Source organism: Myodes glareolus, chromosome 17, assembly GCF_982192425.1.
Source record: "Myodes glareolus chromosome 17, mMyoGla1.1, whole genome shotgun sequence".
Lineage (NCBI taxonomy): Eukaryota > Metazoa > Chordata > Mammalia > Rodentia > Cricetidae > Myodes > Myodes glareolus.
In genome coordinates this window covers 28825280-28847009 of record NC_142042.1, presented here as the reverse complement: position 1 = coordinate 28847009, position 21730 = coordinate 28825280, and the positions used below count along the sequence as shown (strand labels likewise).

The following is a 21730-nucleotide window of genomic DNA, read 5'->3' as shown; positions in this document are numbered from 1 at the left end:
AGGCATCCATCCTTCTAAATGGAAAGTACTCCTCACACAAGAGGAATCGTATGCCCAGATTGCACGTTCTTGTTGAACAGATTTACTCAGTCCAAACCAAATCTTTCACCGAAATAATTATAAACAGATAAACAATGGATATGAATTCATGTGTGCATATGTCCTCAGACCATTATTTAGAAATCGATGAACATTGCTAGGTAGTGATGGCACACATCTTTAACCCCAGCACTTAGGAGGCAGAAGAAGCAGGCAGATCTCTGTGAGTTTGAGGCCAGCCTGGTCAACAAAGTGAGTTCCAGAACAACCAAGGCAGTTACACAGAGAAAGCCTGTCTCAACAAAAACAAAACAAAACAAGAAATGGAAGAACAGTGACTCTCACCAGTTAGTTACAAGAATAAAGCAGCAAAACTCTATCAGCAACAGATAAAAGCAATGTAGAAAACTTCAGTTGAGAGGTAGAGACACACTGTGCATCTCAGAAAGAAAGGAAATATAGACACAAAGGCAGTAGGGAATTGCAGAAGAGAAGAGGGGGTTAAAAGCCATCCCTGTGGCTATGTTTCTCAGAGGACAGTAATTACCAAGCACTGTTGACAGGAAAGATTAATACAGACAACAAAGAGATTTCTTAACATGAGGCTTACAGGTGGAATGGCCTTTCGTCAGTGTGTACACATTTATTAGGGAAATATATTTAGTCTCTATTCGATTTTATATTCAGCCAAAGAAATGTCTTTTTAACAGAAATTGAGCAATGCGTTTAGAGGACCAGAGCCAAGAACAGAAGCACATCCTCTGCATGGGGCCAAAGAAATAAGAAACTTGGGAAAACATCTCTCGTCTGTTCTGCTCTTCTTTAGTCATCTGTAGTTTCCGTTTTCCAAGCTGCTGTTACTAGGCGTGAGGGTAGGTCAGTCATAGAGTGTGTACTTAATGCTTTGCAGAGAGAAGGCCCTGGATCCTCCAGTCCTCAGGACCAACAAACCACACACACACACACACACACACACACACACACACACACACACACACACAGAGAGAGAGAGAGAGAGAGAGAGAGAGAGAGATGTGCACACGCCAAATCTCCACTCACCCACTCCCAAAGTGCTATTGCCTAAGAAATGTGTTCTCTTTAAAGATGCGTTTGGAATACTTAGCTTATTGTCTAGCGAATGGAGATGAAAGTTGCTGTATGTATGAGTTCTGGAGACGCAGGATTCTATTTGGAGCCCAGCTCCAGGATGTCTCACCCCGTTCTCAGCTAACAGTACCCGAGAACTAAACATGTGCCTGACATTTTGCTGTGTATCCATCAGTACAGTGGGCAGAAGTATCTCAACTTGTTTTAATAAAGCAAACAGATTGCAATTTAGTTCTTTCTCCAGATCTCAGAATCTTGCTGATAGCTAGGAACAGAAACTTTCAGCAAAAAAAGAATCATGCCAAAAATCAACAGACCTAGAAGGACAGTGCTCTGGTCCTTTACCTCTGACAATAAGCCTTTTGGGTATGGTCCAGAAGTCAAAGAAAGTACACAGAAGAGAAAAAGGAGGCACCTGCAGAGAGTGTCAAACAAAGAGAACAAGAAGCCATCATCTGCTCGTCCCACCTGTCGACCAGATAGTCCCAGTTGAGTTGTATCCAGTTCCAGGCCATGGTCTTCCCATAGGTGTTGTAGGAGATGTAGCGGATGACGGTGAACACATCCTGGGTTTTAATGATATCGGGGTCCTTGAGCATCTCCAGATACCTAAGTGAAGGCAAGAAGAAAACTGCTTCAAAGCGAACTTTGACTGTTAACCGTCATGTAAGTTTCAGGGCCACACAGCTTTCGTCCAAGCAGCTTAATTCTTGAAGGATCTCTTGACAGAGTGAATTAAATATGACAAATGGGGGAACAGGCTTTTTTTTTTTTAAAAAAAAAAAACAAATTAGTGCATTCAGCTGTTTTTAAAGAATAACCTCTAATTTGGAGGAGTGCTAAAATATAAGCATTTAAATCTAATAATTTTAGCTAGTTAATATTAAATATTACAGCTATTATTGAAAATTAAACTAATATAAAATTTAAATTATTTGAAAGCACCAAAACCAATTAAAACTAAATTTTAAATATTACTCTAATAAAAGAGCATTTATTGAATTGAATATACATAATTACTTGTCTATTATCCCACTGAATGTATAAGAAATGTCTGTTAGAAAAACTTTAGGTCTTACTCTATAGATCAGAGCTTACACTGTACTTGCTAATGTAAGCTTACATAGCTAGATTAGCTAGCTATAATTATAGGGTAATACGAAAGAGTCCAGGAAGAATTAAAGAACGAATGGGTAGATGTTCTTCCGTGTTATGCTGTGGTGTTAACTAGAGTTGACCTTCTAAGTCCACATTGCTATTAGAATTGTTTCTATCTAAATGAAGCTACCATGTTTTGTTTGCTATGAGAAAGGCACCTCAAAAATATCTACTGCTGATAATCAGACATATTTTTATAATCTCCTCAACTTGTTCCTATTCTTAGGGAAGATAAGGGGTTAGTAACTACCAAAAACACGAGACATGAGATAAATTAGAGAGATGACATTTATCAGAAAAGAAAGAAATTTATAGATTTTTTAAAAAGTTTTTAATATATCAATATCAAGCATACTTAATGGTGGAGTCTAGATATGAAATGTCCCCAAAGGTCTGTAGTTGAAGGCTTGGTACCCAGTTGGTAATGTGTTAGAAGTAACTGGATCATGATGGTGTTGTCTGTTTTCATCACTGGTTTGGTCCATTGTGATGAGTGCCTAACTCAATAGGCTGTGAAGAGGTCCTGCTTAGTTAAAGGAAATGGATCACTTTGAGAGTGTATGCTGTCTGCCTCCTGTTTCTCTCTGATCCCTGGCTGCCATGAGCAGCCTTCCTTCCCTTTACTCTTCTACTGTGATGTTTCTGCCTTCTGTCAGGCCAAGAGCATTGGAACACGAACTCAGATCTCTGAGCCATGAGCCAGAATTAACCTGCCCTCACTTGAAGTTGTTTTCTTGGGTGTTCTGGCACTGTGAAAGGAAAGGAAGATGCTTGACCCCAGAAATTTCTCGTGAGACTGAAGAAAACTCAGGCTTTAAGTTAAGCCCGTGTGCTGTGGGACATGAGAGTATACCAGTCTAGCCCTTCATTCTGCAGTGGGGGAAAGTTCTGTCAATCAACGTCTAACTTTGTACCACACCTAGTGTGGAATGGGAGCTCAACGTTACATCACAGGCAAGATGAGGTAACTAAGTTCATTGATTTAAGGAACACCCATGGTTCTTGGGCTTGTGAGTCGTGGAAAGGAACCCTAGACATATCCTCAGTCTCGAAAAGAAATGTGTGGGGATTCTGAAAAAGTCTCTGGTCAAACCAATGTGTTACACAGCATAAGTACTTCAGGAGTGGAGGATATGACTGTGACCACAGCATTCATCCCCAGAAGACAGAATTCTAGAAGGTAAGATGGGACCCGTTAAAACCCAACAGACTTTGACCCAGGACCAAAATGGGTAAACACCTTAAGAAGACCAGCCAGAAACAGAGCATTCCTTCCTCCATGACTACAAATGGACATATGTCTTCCTTGTATAAAAGGAAAACATACAAGGGAGGAAAATATAGGGCACTTACTTTAATAGACTGTTTGAGCTAGGGATTGGGTTTAATAGCTCATTTTAAAACCAGACTTGCAGACAAACAGCTGGTGTCAGTGGTTCCTCATTGTGCTGGCTTTTAGAACCAGTTGGAGAGAAAACAAAGGTGGTGACCTTTCTAAGCACTTTTGTGTGAAATACAGCATGTTTACATATGCTTCAGATAAGCAAGGAATTCCAGAGGACCCCTCACTTCACCCCAAACTTGCAGCCAAACCTCCGTTGGATCTGGTCAACACCCAAGTTCAGGAGGACTCTGCAGATGCTTGAAACATCAACCTCAAATGTGAATTGCTTCAAATTCACAGATTCTAAGGACCACTGGCCACAAAACTACTTTCTATGGCAGATGGTGCAAGGTGGAGCAACCTGTTTTTGACAATGAATGTCTTAGGGGATCATTTTGGCACACTAGGTCATTGAAATTCAAGAAACTGTACTGATGTGGTGGGCCCTGAAGTTGTGTGTGTGTGTGTGTGTGTGTGTGTGTGTGTGTGTGTGTGATTTCTGTTCTATATGTACATCCAGTGTCTTTCTAAAACATCTAAAGTAGTTGATAAATTCCTTAACAAATATAATTAGCGCCATGCCATCTAGTGTAATGCTTTGACAAATGTCAAGATGGTTATGTCCTCTATTTAGTCTAAAAAAATTGTTTTATTTTATTCATTTTTAATTTTTGAAATTATTTTATGTGTATGGACCTCTTGTTTGCATGTATTTCTGTGCATCACTATGGGCCTGGTGCCCATAGAAGCCAGAAGACAGCATCAGTTCCCCTGAGACTGGAATTAACAGGCAATTGTGAGTCACTCTGTGGTTTCTGGGAATTGACTAGGGTCCCCTGAAAGAGTAGTCAGTGCCTCCAACTGTTGTGCCATCTCTCCAGTCCCCAAAATTTATTTTATACTACACATTAAACATGGCAGTCCTGGTGAGAAACAGAGGCAGTGAGATTGCCTTAATGTTAATCTACAGGGCCACACAGTGAGACCTTGCCTAAAAAACAAAATTAAAAAAGAGAAAAATAAAAATAAATTACACCTAGTCTGGAGAGTGGTGACACACACCTTTAATCTCAGCACTCGAGGCAGAGGCAGACAGATCTCAGTGAGTTCGAGACCATCCTCGTCTACAGAGTGAGTTCCAGCACAGTCGAAGTTATACAGAGAAACCTTGTCTCAAAAAAACAAACAAAAAAAGTAATACTAAAATAAATTACACCTAAGTATACATGGTAACACTAGAAGACTTGCCTGGCATGGGCAAAGCTTTGGTTGGATTTAATCCCCAGCACCACAAAGCAAACAGAAAGAACTTACCTTGCCAAAAGAGTAACATCCTTCACGGAAGCTAACCCATAGAGCAGTTTTTCTTTTTCTTGTGCTAGGGAGGTTTGCTGGTATTGTTCTAGAGTATAGTTCCATGAACTCTCATTGCCAGAGTTCTGCATCCCGTAGCGGTACACCAGAAGCCGAAGATTTACAGGAATGCTACCAGAAGAAACAATGTTTCAGGAATTTCATGTGTTTACTCACAACTCTATTAAAATCTTCTAGACAAGCAAACAACATGAGTAGTCACCTTTCTCCCCTTTGTACCCAGTCCTCAAATAACTTGGAAGCGTTGGCCAAAGCCTCTTCGTCTCCCATCTTGCATGCAAATCCTAATACAGAGGCACGGAGTAACCTTAAAAAACAAACAAGCACAGAGCCAGGGCCTTAGCACATTTTCATCATATTTTAAAACACAAACACACAAATGTTAAGTAAAAATTAGTTTGTAAAAGGTAAGGAATAACTTTTGGATGTGGGTTCCAGTATCATTCCATCCCAGAGAATCCGCAATGGGCTTCACTTGACTTTGGAAGTATGTCTGAAATAGAAACAGAGTATACCATGCATAAGAAATCTGCATTTGTGTCACTTAGTGTCCCCCACAGAAATCTCTGTCCTGCTAATTTTGAGAAGCTTGGGCCAGCACTTAGAGAAAGAAGGTGTTCACATTTTATAGCGCTGAACTTTCTCTCAGTCTTAAACATAGAGATCATCTAGATCTTTCCTCAATGTTTCCTAAAAATATTGACTGAGACTGCTTTTGATGCTTGATTGTCAACTTGACACAATCTAGAGTCACCTGAGAAGGACTGTCTAGATCCAGTAAGTCTATGGGGATTTGTCTTGGTTCCATTATTTGATGTGGGAAGACCCAGCCCACCATGCGTGGCACCATTTCCTGGAAAGGGATTCTAGGATAAGAGTGGAGAAAGTAAACCGAGCAGTCACAAGCATGGGTTAGTTCTTTGCTCTTTGCTCTTAACTGTTGATGGAAAGGGACCAGCTGCTTCAAGCCCCTGCCACCCTGACTTGCTGGTAATGGAGTGTGTGGCAGTTTGAATGTAATTGCCCCCCATAATCTCATAAGGAATGGCATTAGTAGGAGATGTGGCCTTGTTGGAGGAACTATTTCACTGTGGAGTCAGGATCTGAGGTCTCATATATGCTCAAGCTATCACCTAGTGCCACAGTCTACTTCCTGTTGCCTTCTGATCAGGATGTAGCCAGCACCATGTCTGCCTTACTCCCCACCATGATGATAATGAACTGAACCTCTAAACTAGGTGGCCACCTCAAGTAAATGCTCTTCCTTAGAAGAGTTGCCATGGTCATGGTGTCTCTTCACAGCAATAGAAACCCTATCTAAGACAGGCACTAACCTGGAATTGTGAACCAAATAAACCCTCTCCCTTAAATTGATTTTATTGGGGTATTTTTCCACAGCAACAGGAATAAAAACTCCAACTATTTATTCATTATAATAATAAATAGAAACTACCTCACATGCTTCTGATACTAAGATAACTGTTTAAGCATTGATAAAATATTAAAAAGTGATTACTATTTAGATTTACAAAGATCATTTAAGGGGTCCTCACTATCCCATTACCACAGGCAGGCAAGTACTAATGGTTCCTAGTACACAAATGGAACCAACCCTCACAAATATCAAATCATTTTTTCAAAGAACTTTCATTTAATACACAAAATAGCCATATTTGGATCTAGGATTTATTTAAAATTGCAAGCAGCCTGCCAAAGTGCTATTGAAATGACAAAAAAAAGGTAAACAGAAATGACAAACTTAAAAGAAAATTCCAACGTGGAGGTGAGAGTAAGAAAATATGGTTTTCTTATTTTGTTAAATTTTGTCAAGAATACTAATTTTAGCAGATAAGTCCATCTTAAAGTAGTTCTAGTTTATAGTTTAAAATGCTATAAACTGGGGGCTGGAGAGATGGCTCAGAGGTTAAGAGCATTGCCTGCTCTTCCAAAGGTCCTGAGTTCAATTCCCAGCAACCACATGGTGGCTCACAACCATCTGTAATGGGGTCTGGTGCCCTCTTCTGGCCTTCAGGCATAAACACAGACAGAATATTGTATACATAATAAATAAATAAATAAAATGCTATAAACTTAAATAAAATAGCCATATACATTTTGATACTAAAATGCATACTCTTCTGAGGTATACTGAAATACAAATATGAAACACTTCAAAGTGGAAAAGATCAGACCATCTGTCCACTTTGATTAGACAAGTCCTCACACATCTCATGATCTCATGTGATGGAGAGAAAGCCTGCAAGAGCCTCTTTCCTTAGAAGCTACCCCAGTCTACTGAACATTTACATTTGTGGTATTCTCAGAGCATCAATGTTACCTCTATCATGGGGTACAGCTCCGGGTCATCTTCAAACATGCTAATGATGTAGGTTACGGCTGAAATGGCTCTCTGCCATGGCAAGAAATCCTCTTCTGATTCGAGATACTGAGTCAATTGCAAAGCTTTTCCATAGGTCAGAAGTTTAGCTCTGGGAAAGAAAACACATAGGACAATGAACTGAAACCCAGACTTTCAGTGGGAAGGATAAGTATGGCAAGTCTAGCATTTCATGCTAGCTACAATTCTACCAAACAATTAAAAAACTGCACTTAGCAGCTAGAGAGATGGCTTAGTGGTTATGAGTACTTCTTGTTTTTGCAGAGAACCTAAATTCTCAGCACCCCTGTCAGGAGGCTCACAATCTGTTTGCAATTCTAGCTCTAGGGATTCAGAGGCTCTCTGCTGTCCTCTGCAGACTCCCACACACATGTGCAAACACACACACACACACACACACACACACACACACACATGTAAAAAGCTAGAATATATCTTTTTTAAAAATGCATTTATTGTCGAGACTCAGGAGAAAAGTTTGGGCCAAAGCTGAGTGACGGGCACTTGCCTGGTACCCTGGTAGTCAGCACCACAAAAAATTATGAAAACATATTTCTAAAGGTTCAGTTCAGATATTTTTGAAAAGAATGTTAGCTAGAAAACTTGTCCGTAACATTTTGAATGTTGATACACACAGAAAATGCTACTCGCATTGACCAGAGACGTCTCTCTAGGTGGTAAGCAGGGGTAAATGAAGAAGATGCATGGCTGTGTCAGGAGCCGAGATTAAGTGATGATTGAATGTGCAGTTCTAAGTTGGACGTCTCTACGTTTCCCTGTAAGGTTCAGGGAACACTGCAGAAGAGGTCCAACTCAGGAGAGCTTTGGAAACGCATCTTCGCTGTTAACAAGCCAAGGTGTGTATACTTTGGTCAAGTAATAGCATTTGATGAGAACTTGTAAGGAAGATCATCTTTTATGTCCCATCTACCTATTTTCTCATTTATTTTTTACAATATGTAGTCACCTCTAGTGTTCTATAAGGATATTGATCCAGACAGAGGTTAAAAGGTGACTCCAATTTCTACCGAACCAGGATTTTAGTCAGATTCAAAAATCTATTGTTTAACCCTTTGAAAAACCTCAACATTTTTGGAGTTCTGATGTTATTAAGGAGTCATTGCGAAATGTTTCTGCTTAAAATAGCAGCCATCAATCTGATTGATTAGTAATTATTGAACAATAACTCCAACAGTCACATATTGCAATGAGTTGGGTCTGGATGCCCATTCTCATAAGAGGATTTCTTGGGCAGTATGGACACTAATAAACAATGGTTATACAGTACAGTGGTAAAATAGTGGGCACCTAAGAATAATGCCAATTCAGGCAAAGGAGCCAGAAGAGGTTTCCTAAGGAATCCTCATCAACCCTCATGCTTAGACAAAGCTACTGAAAAGCAAAGAAATCAAATCAGTTGTGTATCTAATTACTGCAGAGAGTTAGAAACTTCAAAAATTATTAGGGTCAGGTGATCTGAAAAACACCAAGAGGTTGCTTCTCTAAGTTCAGATCACTCTCAGACCATAAAAAAATGTCAACTCTCCAAAACAGTTCCAAAATGCTCATCAGTGCAAGAGCATTGTGGCTTGTTCTTCTTGTCCCAATGACTTAGACAAAAATTCATAATTCTAGACTAATATATCTAATAGTAAGCTTTGGCTCACAGAACTGAAACACTGTATCTGTTAAATCAAGTTATGAAGGGTAACTTCAGTTAGCTTTAAAACTTCAGTATCATTTATATTCACTTGCTTATTTTGAGGGGGATGGGCCTGCCACTGTGTGCATGTCAGAGGACGGTATTTTGGAATTACTTCTCTCCTATCGTGTGGGTCCTGGGGCTCGAACTCAGGTCATCAGGTTTGGCAGAAGCCACCTTTACCCTTTGAGCCATATCATCATTTTAAGATACACTTTTGGTTATTTTAAAATATCAATAAGCAAGCCAAAGACCCTGATATGGAATATATCAAACCTCATGCCAACAAATAGGGATGGGAAGCTTGGATGTCTATGAATAGCTAATATTAGTATTTGCTATAAGGTTTATGTGAATTTTTTAAAAAGAGGGTCACAACACTGGGTTTTGGTTCTACTGCATGGACAGGCTTTGTGGGAACCTGGTTTGTTTGGATGCTCACCTTCCTAGACCTGGATGTAGGGGGGAGGACCTTGGACTTCCCATGGGGCAGGGACCCCTGATTGCTCTTAGGACTGGAGAGGGAGGGGGAGGGGGGGTTGTGGGGAGTGGAAGGGAAATGGGAGGTGGGGAGGAGGTGGAAATTTTTAATAAATAAATAAATAAACAAACAAATAAATAAAGAGGGCCACAAATAACAAGGATGCTTAAAATACAGACTGTGGATGTTTTCAATTTTTTTAAAAAAAATCTCATACTTAAATGCAGTTGTAATTAATTTTGAAGATGTATGCGAAAACTCATGGCATTGTAAGTGGCCTAACCTCATCGTGAGACATACCTTGCCAAAGCAAAAGCATCGTCAATAAAACTTGCACGGTCAGCAGGGGTGTAGCTCTGGAAAAGGAAGGAAAAAAAGCAAAAGCCATGATTGTCAAAAGCAAAGAGCACTGAAAAACAAGAGCATCTTTAAAATGCTGTTCTTGGAACAAAACGGCAATGCTTCCTAACCACGCTGTCTCTTACCAAGTGGTTTGAGGAGAGATTCCTGGTTATCTCGTCCCAAGCTGTATCTTCATAATTTACACGATAAAATCCAATGTGATCTGGGTTTATTTTGAGAAAATCTTCTGGACCAAGACTAGGATTCAAAGTGATCTCTGTGGTAGCAAATAAACACTAATGAGAAACATGTTTGCATACACTGTAAACACAGAGAAATTAGACCCAGAGGGCAAAAAGAAAAAAAAAAGGAAAGAAAAGCAATATTAGCTCAAAGAGTAGAGTTTGATTTGGACCCAAAGCCCCTAAGCCTAATTCTTACTTAGTTGCCTAACTTTAGAATGTCACTGGAGTGCGTGAGATGAACAAGAAATAAGTAATGTCAACAAGCATCCTGCCATTTGTAACTTGCACTCCTCCCTGGCAGAAACATGCCACATGAATGCAATAACTCTAAGTTGGTCAGTCCTGCAGTAAAGAAAACGATGCACAAACACAAAGAAATCCATGCTTCCTAGGAGTCCACACATTCCCAAGTGTAATGGATTAAATGTGTGAAGGCTGTGTCATTAGGACAACCTGGAGAAGGAAGGGCTGAGATGCAAACCTTTAAAGAACACCTTCCCAAAATCATCTCGGAAGCTGGACCTACTGGTATATGTTTATAATTCCAGCTACTCGTGGGACTAGGGTGGATATACATTCGCTAGGTGAGTTCAAAAGCCAGCCTGGGCAACCTAGTGAGACCTTGCCTCAAAATCAAATTGAAACCGATCTAGAGCTGTGGACCAGTGGTGGAGCACTTGACCAGCAGGAGGGAGCCCCCAGTTCTAAACACCAGAACAAAATGCACCCAGATTGTAACTAGTGGAAATGATTATTGCTCTGTGAAGTGCTAATGCGAAAATCACGATGTGATTAAGGAGTCAGAATGCACTGCAAACGACTTGGACCCCAAATACAACGTTCTTACTTGGCAACCCACTTCCCACACGTGCTTTCAGTTTTCTTAGTCTTTGCAAGGTCATCTAAGTCCTTATCTCAGTTGACGGTAGTAGTGCTTTTTTATCAGTGGAGTTAGGAAACTGACTTTCTTCCCAAAGTGCCAGCCAATACACACATGGGGCTCCAGCATCAAGCTTTTAGAAGCCCAATGCTGAAGGGATGGAGAATTAATTTTAGGTCAAATGTACACCTTAAAAACAATAGCTGTGCTCAGATACCACAAGGATTTGTCAGTACTGCGTCTGTTAATTATATGTTCTGTCTGCAAGGAAAGTGGACTATTCAAATAATGATGTGGCAATTTAGTATGTGTGGGAGATCTCAAGGAGTTTACTGCGGTGACAATGTAGGGAATAGCGCTGGAAATAGCCGATGAGGCTGGCAAAGAAGACCAGCATTCCTGGCACATACCATGTGAAAGAACCATCCTTCGAGAGGGAAAAGCACAGAGAAGCTGGTCAAACAAGGGAACAACCTGCCAAAGTCTGTTTTCTAGAAAATTGATTTTGACAGTAATATGGAAGATATTCTAAGACCAATTTGGAGCCCAGCTGTAATAATCTAGGACAAGAAAGGGTGAGAACCTGGACCGATGTGGCCACAATGAGAGCAGAGCAGAGACACGGCAGAGGGAAAGCCGGCACAGCCCTCCTTCTGCCTGGCGGGAGGGCGGGGGAGCAGGGCGAAGGCTTGCACCTTGGGATGAGTGATGGTGTTGCCGCCGGAGAATAGAGGAAGGCAAGTTTGGGAGGAAAGATGATTTAAATTTTGGAAGCATTTGTAAGGTCTGGAAGATATCCAGGACACGGTAGTTTTTCATAATATATAAGTAAGTTCTTCAACAAGACAATCGGTTTCCTTAGGAACCTTTGGAGCAGGTACTTGACAAATTACAAACCCTTACCTCACTCCCACAGTGTTCATCGTTCTTTGTCATTTGGCCATGGAGAAGTTGTTGAAAGGAAGCTAATCTTTTGGCAACCTCACCCTTTGACTGTTTGGACTGGGAGGAGAGTTTCTTGGTAAGGGTAAAGCCATATGTTACTGAAGCTAGAACAGGAACTTCTAAGTTTGACAGACCTGGGATAAAATCCTTTCTATGAGACTGGCAAGCTGTGGAACACCGGCCAAATCACTTGACCTCTCTGTGTTCCAGATTGCCAGGAGGAAAACGGGGATCAAAATCCCTCTCGGGGCTGTTGTGAAGATTAAGTAAGATAACGCAGATAAAGCGGGGTCACATCGTTAGGTGTTATGTGACCAACAGGTGGTAGCTGTCCCCATTATTATGAAACGGGATAGGCTGCCAGTTCTAGAAATAGCCAAGCAAATATAAATAACATTGAGAAGTTCCTGGCAATCCATCTAAATACTGTGGTAATTTACTGTGCTTTCTATGTGCCGAGCTAAGCCTGTCTAACGTTACCGTGATTTTTCTCACTTTATGGATGAGGAAGCTGAGACCCAGGAAGTCAGTAGTTAAGGACTTTCCAAGTTCATGCTACTTTGAGAACAGTTGGCAACAGCAGACTGTAGGGTTGCTCCATGATGCAAGGAAGCCGGTCGAACTGAAGAACCGATGCCCACTTACGGGTAAGAGTGTGCATGCATTTGTACTCCTTTTAATGATTGTAACGCTAGCATGCGTTCTTTAGGGGATACCCAGGAAATAAAATATAAAGAATGCCAGGTGGGGTGGTACATGCCTGAACTGCTTGCAACTCTAGTACTCATGAGACTGAGGCAGGAGAATGGCTGCAAGTTCGAGGCCAATCTGTGCTGCAGAATTGATCCTGTTTCAAAGAGAACCAAACAAAAGAAGTGTACATACTAATATAAAAGTTACGCACCAAGCTTACTTTAAAATTTCTTTGTGCGTACATGTGGGAGACCCTTCCACACGTGTAAACAAGCAAACACAAACAGGCATGATGGTGCTGTACCTATTCTTTCTATGATTAGTAACCTTTGGCCATTTGAAATCATACTCCGAAGTCTTATATTTTGAAAATGGATTTGCAAGGACCACAGGGACTCTTATCACCCACTTTCTAAAGGCTTTTGTTCTATTTTCACTAGTTCGGTGCAGCAAATGCTGAGTAAGTTATTCCTGGCTGAGGGCTCTTCTAAGGAATTTCACTCCCAGGGCTGGCGATCCAGTGAGGGAAGGACCAGCCACACAAATGGACAACTCGAGCTGTGATCCCCAACGTCGCCTAGTAGGCACACACCTGCAAGCCCACTGTTGAGAGGGAAAACAGAGGTGGCTCCCCAGGGACTTTGGCCAGACAATCAACCCAAAACGGTGAGGTCCAGGTTGAAAAAGAGATCTTTCCTCAAAGACTAAGGGTGGAGAGTGCCTAAACCTGAATCTCCACTCTCATACACGTGGTTGAGGGTGTGTGCACCGGTGCACGCCCACGCCTACAGCATGCACATACACCAATAAAAATTTTTTTAATTAATTTAAATGTTCCACTCTCTAAAATTAAGTATGACTTTTTATAAAATGGACTTTCCCATCTACTTATGGTAATGTTTTCAACAAAAATTGTGCCGCCTGTGTAATTCCAGCTATTCGAGAGACTGGTGTAGAAGGATCATGAATCAGGATTCGCTCGGGAAACTTAGTGAGATCCCAGAGTGGCGCAAGGGAGAAGAGAAGAGAGGTGGGGGAGGAAGAAGGAAGAGAGGAACTGAGCCATGACTGTGTGAGGTAAAATTACAGGGCTTTCCCCTGAGTTTAGCAATCGACGTATTTACCTGCCAAGAATGTCCCTTGCATTTGTTTGTATTTACCTGCCAAGAGCGTCCCTTGCATTTGTTTGTCCTTTGGCTTTTGAGATTAGATCGTGCTACGTGTGGCCCAGGCTAGCCTGGAACTTGCTGTATACCCAAGGCTGACCTTGAACAAATTACCCTCCTTCCTCGGCCTCTAGTTACAATTTTAATACATAATATGAAATTCAAGGAAGTCTGAAAAAAATGCAACCTGACTATCACGAGGAAAGGTTTTCCTTAATGGTTATTTGGGTGATTCAGAAGGATGTCTACAAAGGAGAGTTGGAGGGTGAAGACCTACTGGTGTGTCTCCTACCTGCCCCTGGACACACGTGCCTGTCTGAGCCCGCACGGGCATTCTCACCTTTCTTAACCGCTGAGGTCTGGTTCTACAGGCAATAGCATACGTGGCAGAAACCTGCTAGCTGTTCCCTTCACTAGGTAAGAGCTAGACTGTATAGACTAGTCTCCTTCGCTGCTGAGTAGCACCATGCTGTTGAAAACAAGATGTGAAACATAGCAGTGGTTATTTAGTAGCCCTGGTCCCCCTGGCATCTTTCCGTGCATCCTGGTTGGAAAAGACTCGTGAAAGATTCCAACATCCAGGCTGCATTGGGACTACACGATGGAAGGAAACAGAATTTCCCAGCTGTTATTTGCTCGACAGTCACCTGAAGATGTGGAGAGTCAGAAACACTTCCTCTCGCTTCTGTGCAAGCAAGGAATTTTCATCGCATCAAGACACAGTTGACAGTTTCTAAGCACAATAACTGGGCTCTCCTGGACAATCCATTGTGTCGGTATCACAGTTTGATGACTTCTTTAAAGTGATGGCTTTATCCTGTGACCCCCTAACTCATTTAGTGTATTCTCACTGGAAAGAGATATCCAATTAGCCTACACGAGTACAATGGCTCATTAGTACACCAGCATACCTGATTAATACATACGGTAGCCAGCATTCTTGCTTCACCGTCCATGTTTGGTTGAGGTGAATAAATCTAAGACTTGACCAGAGCTGAGCTGACAGACTCGAGTTCTGAACCAGTGCATCGGATTCCATGTTTTCACATTACACAAGACTCAGTGTGAAAATGGGGAGACAGTCCGTCCCTCTTTGACACATATAAAGATACGTGATTGGCGTTTGCTTGGTAATTAGTATTTAAACATACCCATTTGATACATTTTAGTAAACTCTATTTTCATGATACTGGGATTTGCTCATGTAAATCCTTACAGTCCAGACATGAAAGTCATAAAAATCACCATCCCCAAATCTATACATGCCTAGGTCTCAGACTCTCCTCTAGATCCCACATCTAGAATAACAACTTAGGCCCCTCCAAAACCTCTTTCCTGGAATAATGTCTTAGACTCTCTCCTACTTCTTAGGCTATATTCTACAGTAATGTCTTAGGCCATCTGCTATAGTAATGTCTTAGATCATACTCTATAGTAACGTCTTAGGTCCTCCCCTATAGTAACATCTTAGGCCATCTCCTATAATAATGTCTTAGGCCATCCCCTATAGTGATGTCTTAGGTCGTCTCCCATAGTAATGTCTTAGGTCTTCCCCTATAGTAAGGCTGTCTCTTAGACTTCACACCTAAAATAATATTTTAGCCCCTTTCCTGGCCCCCAGTCCTGGAGTAATGCCTACAGAAACAGTGTTCAAGCAAGACCATTAACTCCTTTGTCCTGTGACAAACATCATCGAAGTATTAGAATGTAACAAATCAAAGCGTACAGGTGGTGTCCTGATAGATGTAGAACACAGCTAACATCAAGGGAGAACAGGCAGGGCAAGCAGCGCTCCGCTAAGCAAGTGCTTGCCACAGTCTTACCATGTGCCAACAACCTAGCAGCTGTTGAGAATGGATAGGGACAAGAGATACAGTAAGTAAGCACCCTGTGTCTTCCAGAGCTTATAATTTAGTTGAAAAAGAAAGGAGAGCAAATGGAGTTTGAATAACTAGGATTTCTGTTCAAATACCAAGCACTAACACTAAGAATAAAAGGACCAACAATGCTGCCAGCATTAGCTATATAAGAAGAAAGTACTTAGGATAATTATCTTCTAATAAAATGCCAGTGACCACAAATACCAGCAGTAAAGGAAATATATGTTGATAAAAATAAATTCAATTTAACGGGGTAAAGACAATTTAAATGAGGCTGATTTTTTTTGTCTAGGTTAGAATAGACAGAAAACATTTTTTTTTTTTTTGGCATGATGTACTTCTCTTGTTAGATACCACATATCCTCCCTCCCCATTGATTAAAATATCATGTACGATACTTGTGTAAATAAAACACCCCGGAAGTCCTGTTATTCCTCGGGGCATTTATAACTGATGAGTCATCAGAGTGGTCAAGAGCAGGGATGTGAGACAGGTAACATGAACTGGTTGCCCATCCAGTCCACTCAGGACATATTTGTCATCTGTGCCCTGGGCTGAAGACGTTCTCAAACAGGAAACAGGAACTGGTGGCACAGCCTAAAAATGGAGCAGGCCCTTTGAAGTAAGAAGAGATGTCTAGTGTTTTTCTGACCAAGAGACTAGTCGTGATTCTGAAGTTTCAGATAAAGGGAGGTCTCTTATCACAGCTCCTTAAGCCCTTGAGCCCTTCATTCATTTATTCATTTATCCATTTATGCATACAATAAGCAATCACCCAGTGTCTGCTGAAGCAACAGAGCAGCAGCCACAACCAGAAAGTTTCTCTAAAGGAAGAGAGAGACAGAGATACACCAATAGTGACACAAACGCCATGTTGGACTTGTCTGAGAGTTGGAAGAGAGCAGGCGAGTTCCCTCTCCTCTCGCTGTCTGAGGCACAGACTCCCTCTGGACTCCATCAGTCCATACCCTCAAGCTCTAGTGAGATGTAACTAATGAGAGGTAACTGAGTTTTGACCTGGGTATTTTGTCCACAACAACCTTTCCTCCACTGGTCCTTGTCCTGTGAGTGTTCTTTATCACCTGCGTCATGGTCACAGTTATACCAGACCTCTCTGTCGACCTGCCCGAGGCAGGAGTCTACAAGATAGGAATGGTTGAACTTCGCTCTCCTGATGTTCATTCCCAAACTGCGCCCCAAATTATTTTTAAAAGATATTTATTTGAGCTAGCAATATAGCTAACTTGATTACGACAGTGCTTGCTGAGCAGGCACGAAATCTTAGATTCCATCCCCAGCATGGTATAGAGAGGGTGTATGAGCTCATGCCTGTAAGGCCAGCACTCAGGTGGAGCAGGAGAGTCGGGAGTTTAAGGTCATCCTTGACTACATAACAAGTAGGAGGCCAGCCTGACTCACACGAGACTCTGTCTCAAAAACAAAACAAAACAAAAAGTTGCCTGAAAGAATGAACTAATGAATTAAGGACTGAGTATCCAAAAAATTCTCTCCAATAAATATATAACAAATATTAGAAAAAATGTTTATTCTGAACTCTTGACACTTGTTTTCTGAAGAGCTCTCACTATCTGGAACATTCTCTTAGATGAAGTCCTCGTTCCAGGAAAACACTGGAAAAATTACGTTAGAATGGATGAATTATTCATGTTTTTAAATTTGTAAACAGCGAATCAAGCTGCTGCCGAGACAGTCTTTCTACCCTCAGTTAAACACAGCGACCAACGGGGAACATGTGTGGTGATGATTCAGTTGAAGGCATTGAAACCCTACCCATCTTATTGTGCCTTTTATGAGTGCTGCGGGACATTTTTACTGTCTTCTATTTCTCTTTCTGTCCTCTTCATTTTCCATTGGCAAACCCGCCTGTAAGTAGGAAAGCAGTCAGCAGACAGACCACAAGACATTCAGCTAAGAACTCAAGCATAGTGTAAATATGTGGACTACTGAGACACAAAGGCATTGATCTGGAATTTCTGGAACGATTCAGAGCCGTTGGCCACAATGTCATAGCAATCATTAGCATAAACAAATGAAGGGGAAATTTTCCTACGATCGTATTTCCTGTCAGGAGCAGCCCACAGATGAGTCTTACCTTCATAATAGCCAGGACAGAAGAGTTGTCAATAGAACTAAAAACGTAGGAGAGTTTATGATAAAAGGAAAAAGGAACAGCAAGTGACAAGACATATGAATATAGGATGATATACATCCAGTATGGAAGGGAATGAATCACTGATCCTTGCCACAACATGGATGAACCCTGGAAAACCAGACTTAATTGAAACGAGACGGCAGAAAAACACTATTATCATTTCACAGAACAGATCTCCAGAACAAGCGAAGTCCTCATTGGCATAAGTCCAGCAATTGCTTAAGGCTTGGGCAGGTGGGGGATGGAGGGGAAGTCACTAAGGATCTCTTTTTTTAATTTTTTTATTGATATTTAATGAGCTCTACATTTTTCTCTGCACCCCTCTCTGCCTCTCCCCTCTCCCCTTCAACCCTCCCCCAAGGTCCCCATGCTCCCCATTTACTCACAAGATTTTGTCTTTTTCTACTTCCCATGTAGATTAGATCTATGTAAGTCTCTCTAAGTGTCCTCATTGTTGTCTAAATTCTCTGGGACTGTGGTTTGTAGGCTGGCTCTTTTTGCTTTATGTTTAAAAACCACCTATGAGTGAGTATATGTGATAATTGTCTTTCTGTGTCTGGGTTACCTCACTCAAAGTAATGTTTTCTAGCTCCATCCATTTTCTTACAAAATTCAAGATGTTGGGTTTTTTTTCTGCTGTGTAGTACTCCATTGTGTAAATGTACCACATTTTCCTTATCCATTCTTCAGTTGAGGGGCATTTGGGTTGTTTCAAGGTTCTGGCTATGACAAACAAAGCTGCTATGAACATAGTTGAGCACATGCCCTCGTGGCACGATTGAGCATTTTTTGGATATATACCCAGAAGTGGTATTACTGGGTCTTGAGGAAGGTTGTTTCCTAATTTTCTGGGAAATCGCCACACTGACCTCCAAAGGGGCTGGACCAGCTTGCATTCCCTACGGGTCTCTTTCTGAGGTGATGATATCACATAGCCATAACCTTAATCAAAAAAGATTGGATAATACACTTTATTTTTTAAAAATTTTGAGACAGGACTTCATGTAGTTCAAGATGTCCTGGACTGCAGACTGACCTTGAACTCTCTATGTAGCTGATGATAACCCTGAGCTTATGATCCTCTTGCGTCTAAGGTCCTGAATGCTGGGATTCCAGCTGCTCACCCCCATGTCTGGTTATACGTGCTGTTGACAGCTGAACCCAGGACTCCATGAATGCCGGGTAAGCATTCTACCAATTGAACTCTGACCCCAGCTCAGAGGACCCACTTTAGACTGGTGAATTTGGGGACAAATAACCAGGTGCAGATAAAAGAATGTCCATTGCTTTTAGCTCCAAGAACCCCCAGGGAAAGGCTACAGAATATGTTGTTCTAAGACCACATTTTTTATGGGATAGAATGAAGAAATCCAGTCTGTCTTAGATGAGAAATGTTTTGCGACTCAAAACAACTACAGTGATCACATCATAAAAAACAAGATTTTCCATGGTTTGGTCCCTGTGATACAAGGTGTATTAATATGGTCTTTACTCTCAAGTGACTTGAAATCCAGCTAACAGGGCAAAGTGCACAAATAAAGTATCTCCTAAAAAAGGAAAATAAACAAAATTCTCCTGGGATTGATGCTAAAACCTCCCTCACTTATTGGTTTTTTTTTTCCAGCAATTTTGAAGTTTGTGACAAGACTTTGTTTCTAAAGAACCCTATATTTTTTTTCCAAATAAGGAAAAGAAAAACCAATGGAGAGAGAACATATCGCAAGCTGGTTGTTCTAACTGAAAGAGAACATTTGAAAAGTAGGCCATTCCTATGACATTTTAAGAAATCCAATGTCTTCTTTGATTTAAAGAGTAGAAGAAGAAAGAGAGCGGAGGAAAGGAAGAAGGAACAGAGGGATGAATTGGAGGGGAAGAGGAGGAAGCTAGGAAAGGCAGAAATCTTACAACTTGGTTTACCAATGATTGGCAGGTTAGGAAAATTCCTTTAGCTTTGGCTATGGATTCCTGTTTGCCATGATAAATTACTCAGAAGATTATGGAGGAGGCTAAGTTCCCGTTGTAGACAAAGTTTTAGATTTATTGATGTTATTTAAGAGATGACTTTTAGCTGAAATTTATAAGTTTGGGCTTAATTGCTGCTTCGTTGTATTTGTATTCATTTACTGAGATGCATCAATTCAAAGAAGAAATGAATGTGTTAAATAATATATTTACCTTGTGTTGAACTGTTGAAAACTGTGACATTTGACTGGCCATTTTCGATCCATCTAATTGGAATATTCCATCTGTAACTAAAAATTTTAAGAAAGGAACATTTAACTTAATCATGAAAGGCTTAAATGTCAAAATCAACAGACAGCATCTTTCCTTAGACGTGATTGGCCAGTGTGCAGTATTCAACAGCTACAGTTTATAAAATGAACTTCAGGAGGAAGATAGGTCATGGCACTGACAGTTCTTGGTCTCTAGATACCCACAAAATGCAGAAATTTCCATAAAAATTAGATAAGGGTGAAGAAAAGCGTTCAGTAAAAAATGCTTTGAAACAAATATCTTGCATTACTTGCATAAGTGTAGCATTTTATGTCACAACGCAGAACCTCTGCATTCAAGCCTACAGAGGCTCTGACATGATGTGCTCTCTGCCGAATTCTATCGGAATTCTACCCTCCTACCCTCTCAGCGTCGCAGGATGTGCCCTAGAAATCCCTTAAAAATCTCAACCGTGAGAATCAAGGCTGCAAAGGAAAACCACCAGGTGAGCGTGTTTCTGGGGTGCCCAAGTGTTCTGCTTGTCTCTTTTATGGAACTTGAGGGTTCATGCTAGAGCCTCCTGCATGCCAAGGAAGCTGCTTAACAGTGAGCTACTTCTTAACTTCATTTGGTGCCAAGGGCCCTCTAAGCTGCTCAGGCTGCCTTTGAATTCACTCTGCAGCCCAGGAACGTCTTGAATGTGCCGTTCTCTCGTCTCCAGGAGAATGCCGGGCCGCATGTTTCAGAAGACTAGTGTATAAATGGTTTTCTAGGTCCTACAGTGGATGTCATGGGTGCTTCAGGCTTGTCCAATGCCACCTCCTCGCAGTTTTTCTTTCCCCCTCCCTATTCAAGTATGCTTTCTTGCCTGGCTAACTGGGTATCACCCTCAGGCTGCTGGAGCCCAAAGACCCAAAGTTCCAGGAAATGTATTCCTCTGGATGTGGCCCTTTGCCATGGTACGATGGTAGTGACAACCCATCTTACCTAATCTCTCAGGTACATCTGTGTGGGCTACAGAGAATCTCTGAAGCTGGCAGCCAGTTCCTCTCTACAGACGCTGCTTTGTGAAGCACCCCTGCTGGGCATCCCCTCTTTCCAGCTCCCCACTTTCGCTTGCATGGCCACCTCCAGGTCTGTCTTTAGTGAGTCCTACAGCTTCCTCCCAAGAGGGACAAAGAAGTATTGTAAAGAGCACCATTCTGTGTTCTTGCCATGATGTTAGTGTGGTGCCAACCAGAACACAGTAGACCACATTTTCTTCGACTCCATCTTGAACAGGGTCAGCCTGGCCCAACATGAACAGTCGGGAGCTTCATGATCTATGGACACAGTCTACATAATGGTAGTATCCTCTCTGGAACTATACCATACTAAAGGCTGGCAGAAATTGTGCTACACCATAAACAGGTACAAAACATACTCTCCTGGGGTGTCTAAGAGTGTCTTAAGTCAACATGATAGAAGGCACTACTGCTTTCCAATTTTAGCATCATGGTATCACACCTGATCTCGGAAAAGATTTAGGAACATAAAGCGATGGAGGGTG

At 41.4% G+C, this 21730-nt stretch overlaps 1 protein-coding gene across 1 annotated transcript in view; it reads right to left on the bottom strand.

The window, feature by feature from the left end:
• Enpep (glutamyl aminopeptidase) overlaps positions 1-21730 on the bottom strand; it is a 74692-nt gene that overhangs the window by 7862 nt on the left and 45100 nt on the right. Inside the window, exons 11-18 of the mRNA XM_087897584.1 lie at positions 20143-20219; positions 10129-10262; positions 9944-9999; positions 7401-7551; positions 5482-5555; positions 5265-5369; positions 5003-5173; positions 1615-1755 (exon numbers count right to left, since the gene is read on the bottom strand). Coding sequence (XP_087753710.1) covers positions 1615-1755; positions 5003-5173; positions 5265-5369; positions 5482-5555; positions 7401-7551; positions 9944-9999; positions 10129-10262; positions 20143-20219 — 909 coding nt within the window. The remainder of the gene's footprint in view (positions 1-1614; positions 1756-5002; positions 5174-5264; positions 5370-5481; positions 5556-7400; positions 7552-9943; positions 10000-10128; positions 10263-20142; positions 20220-21730) is intronic.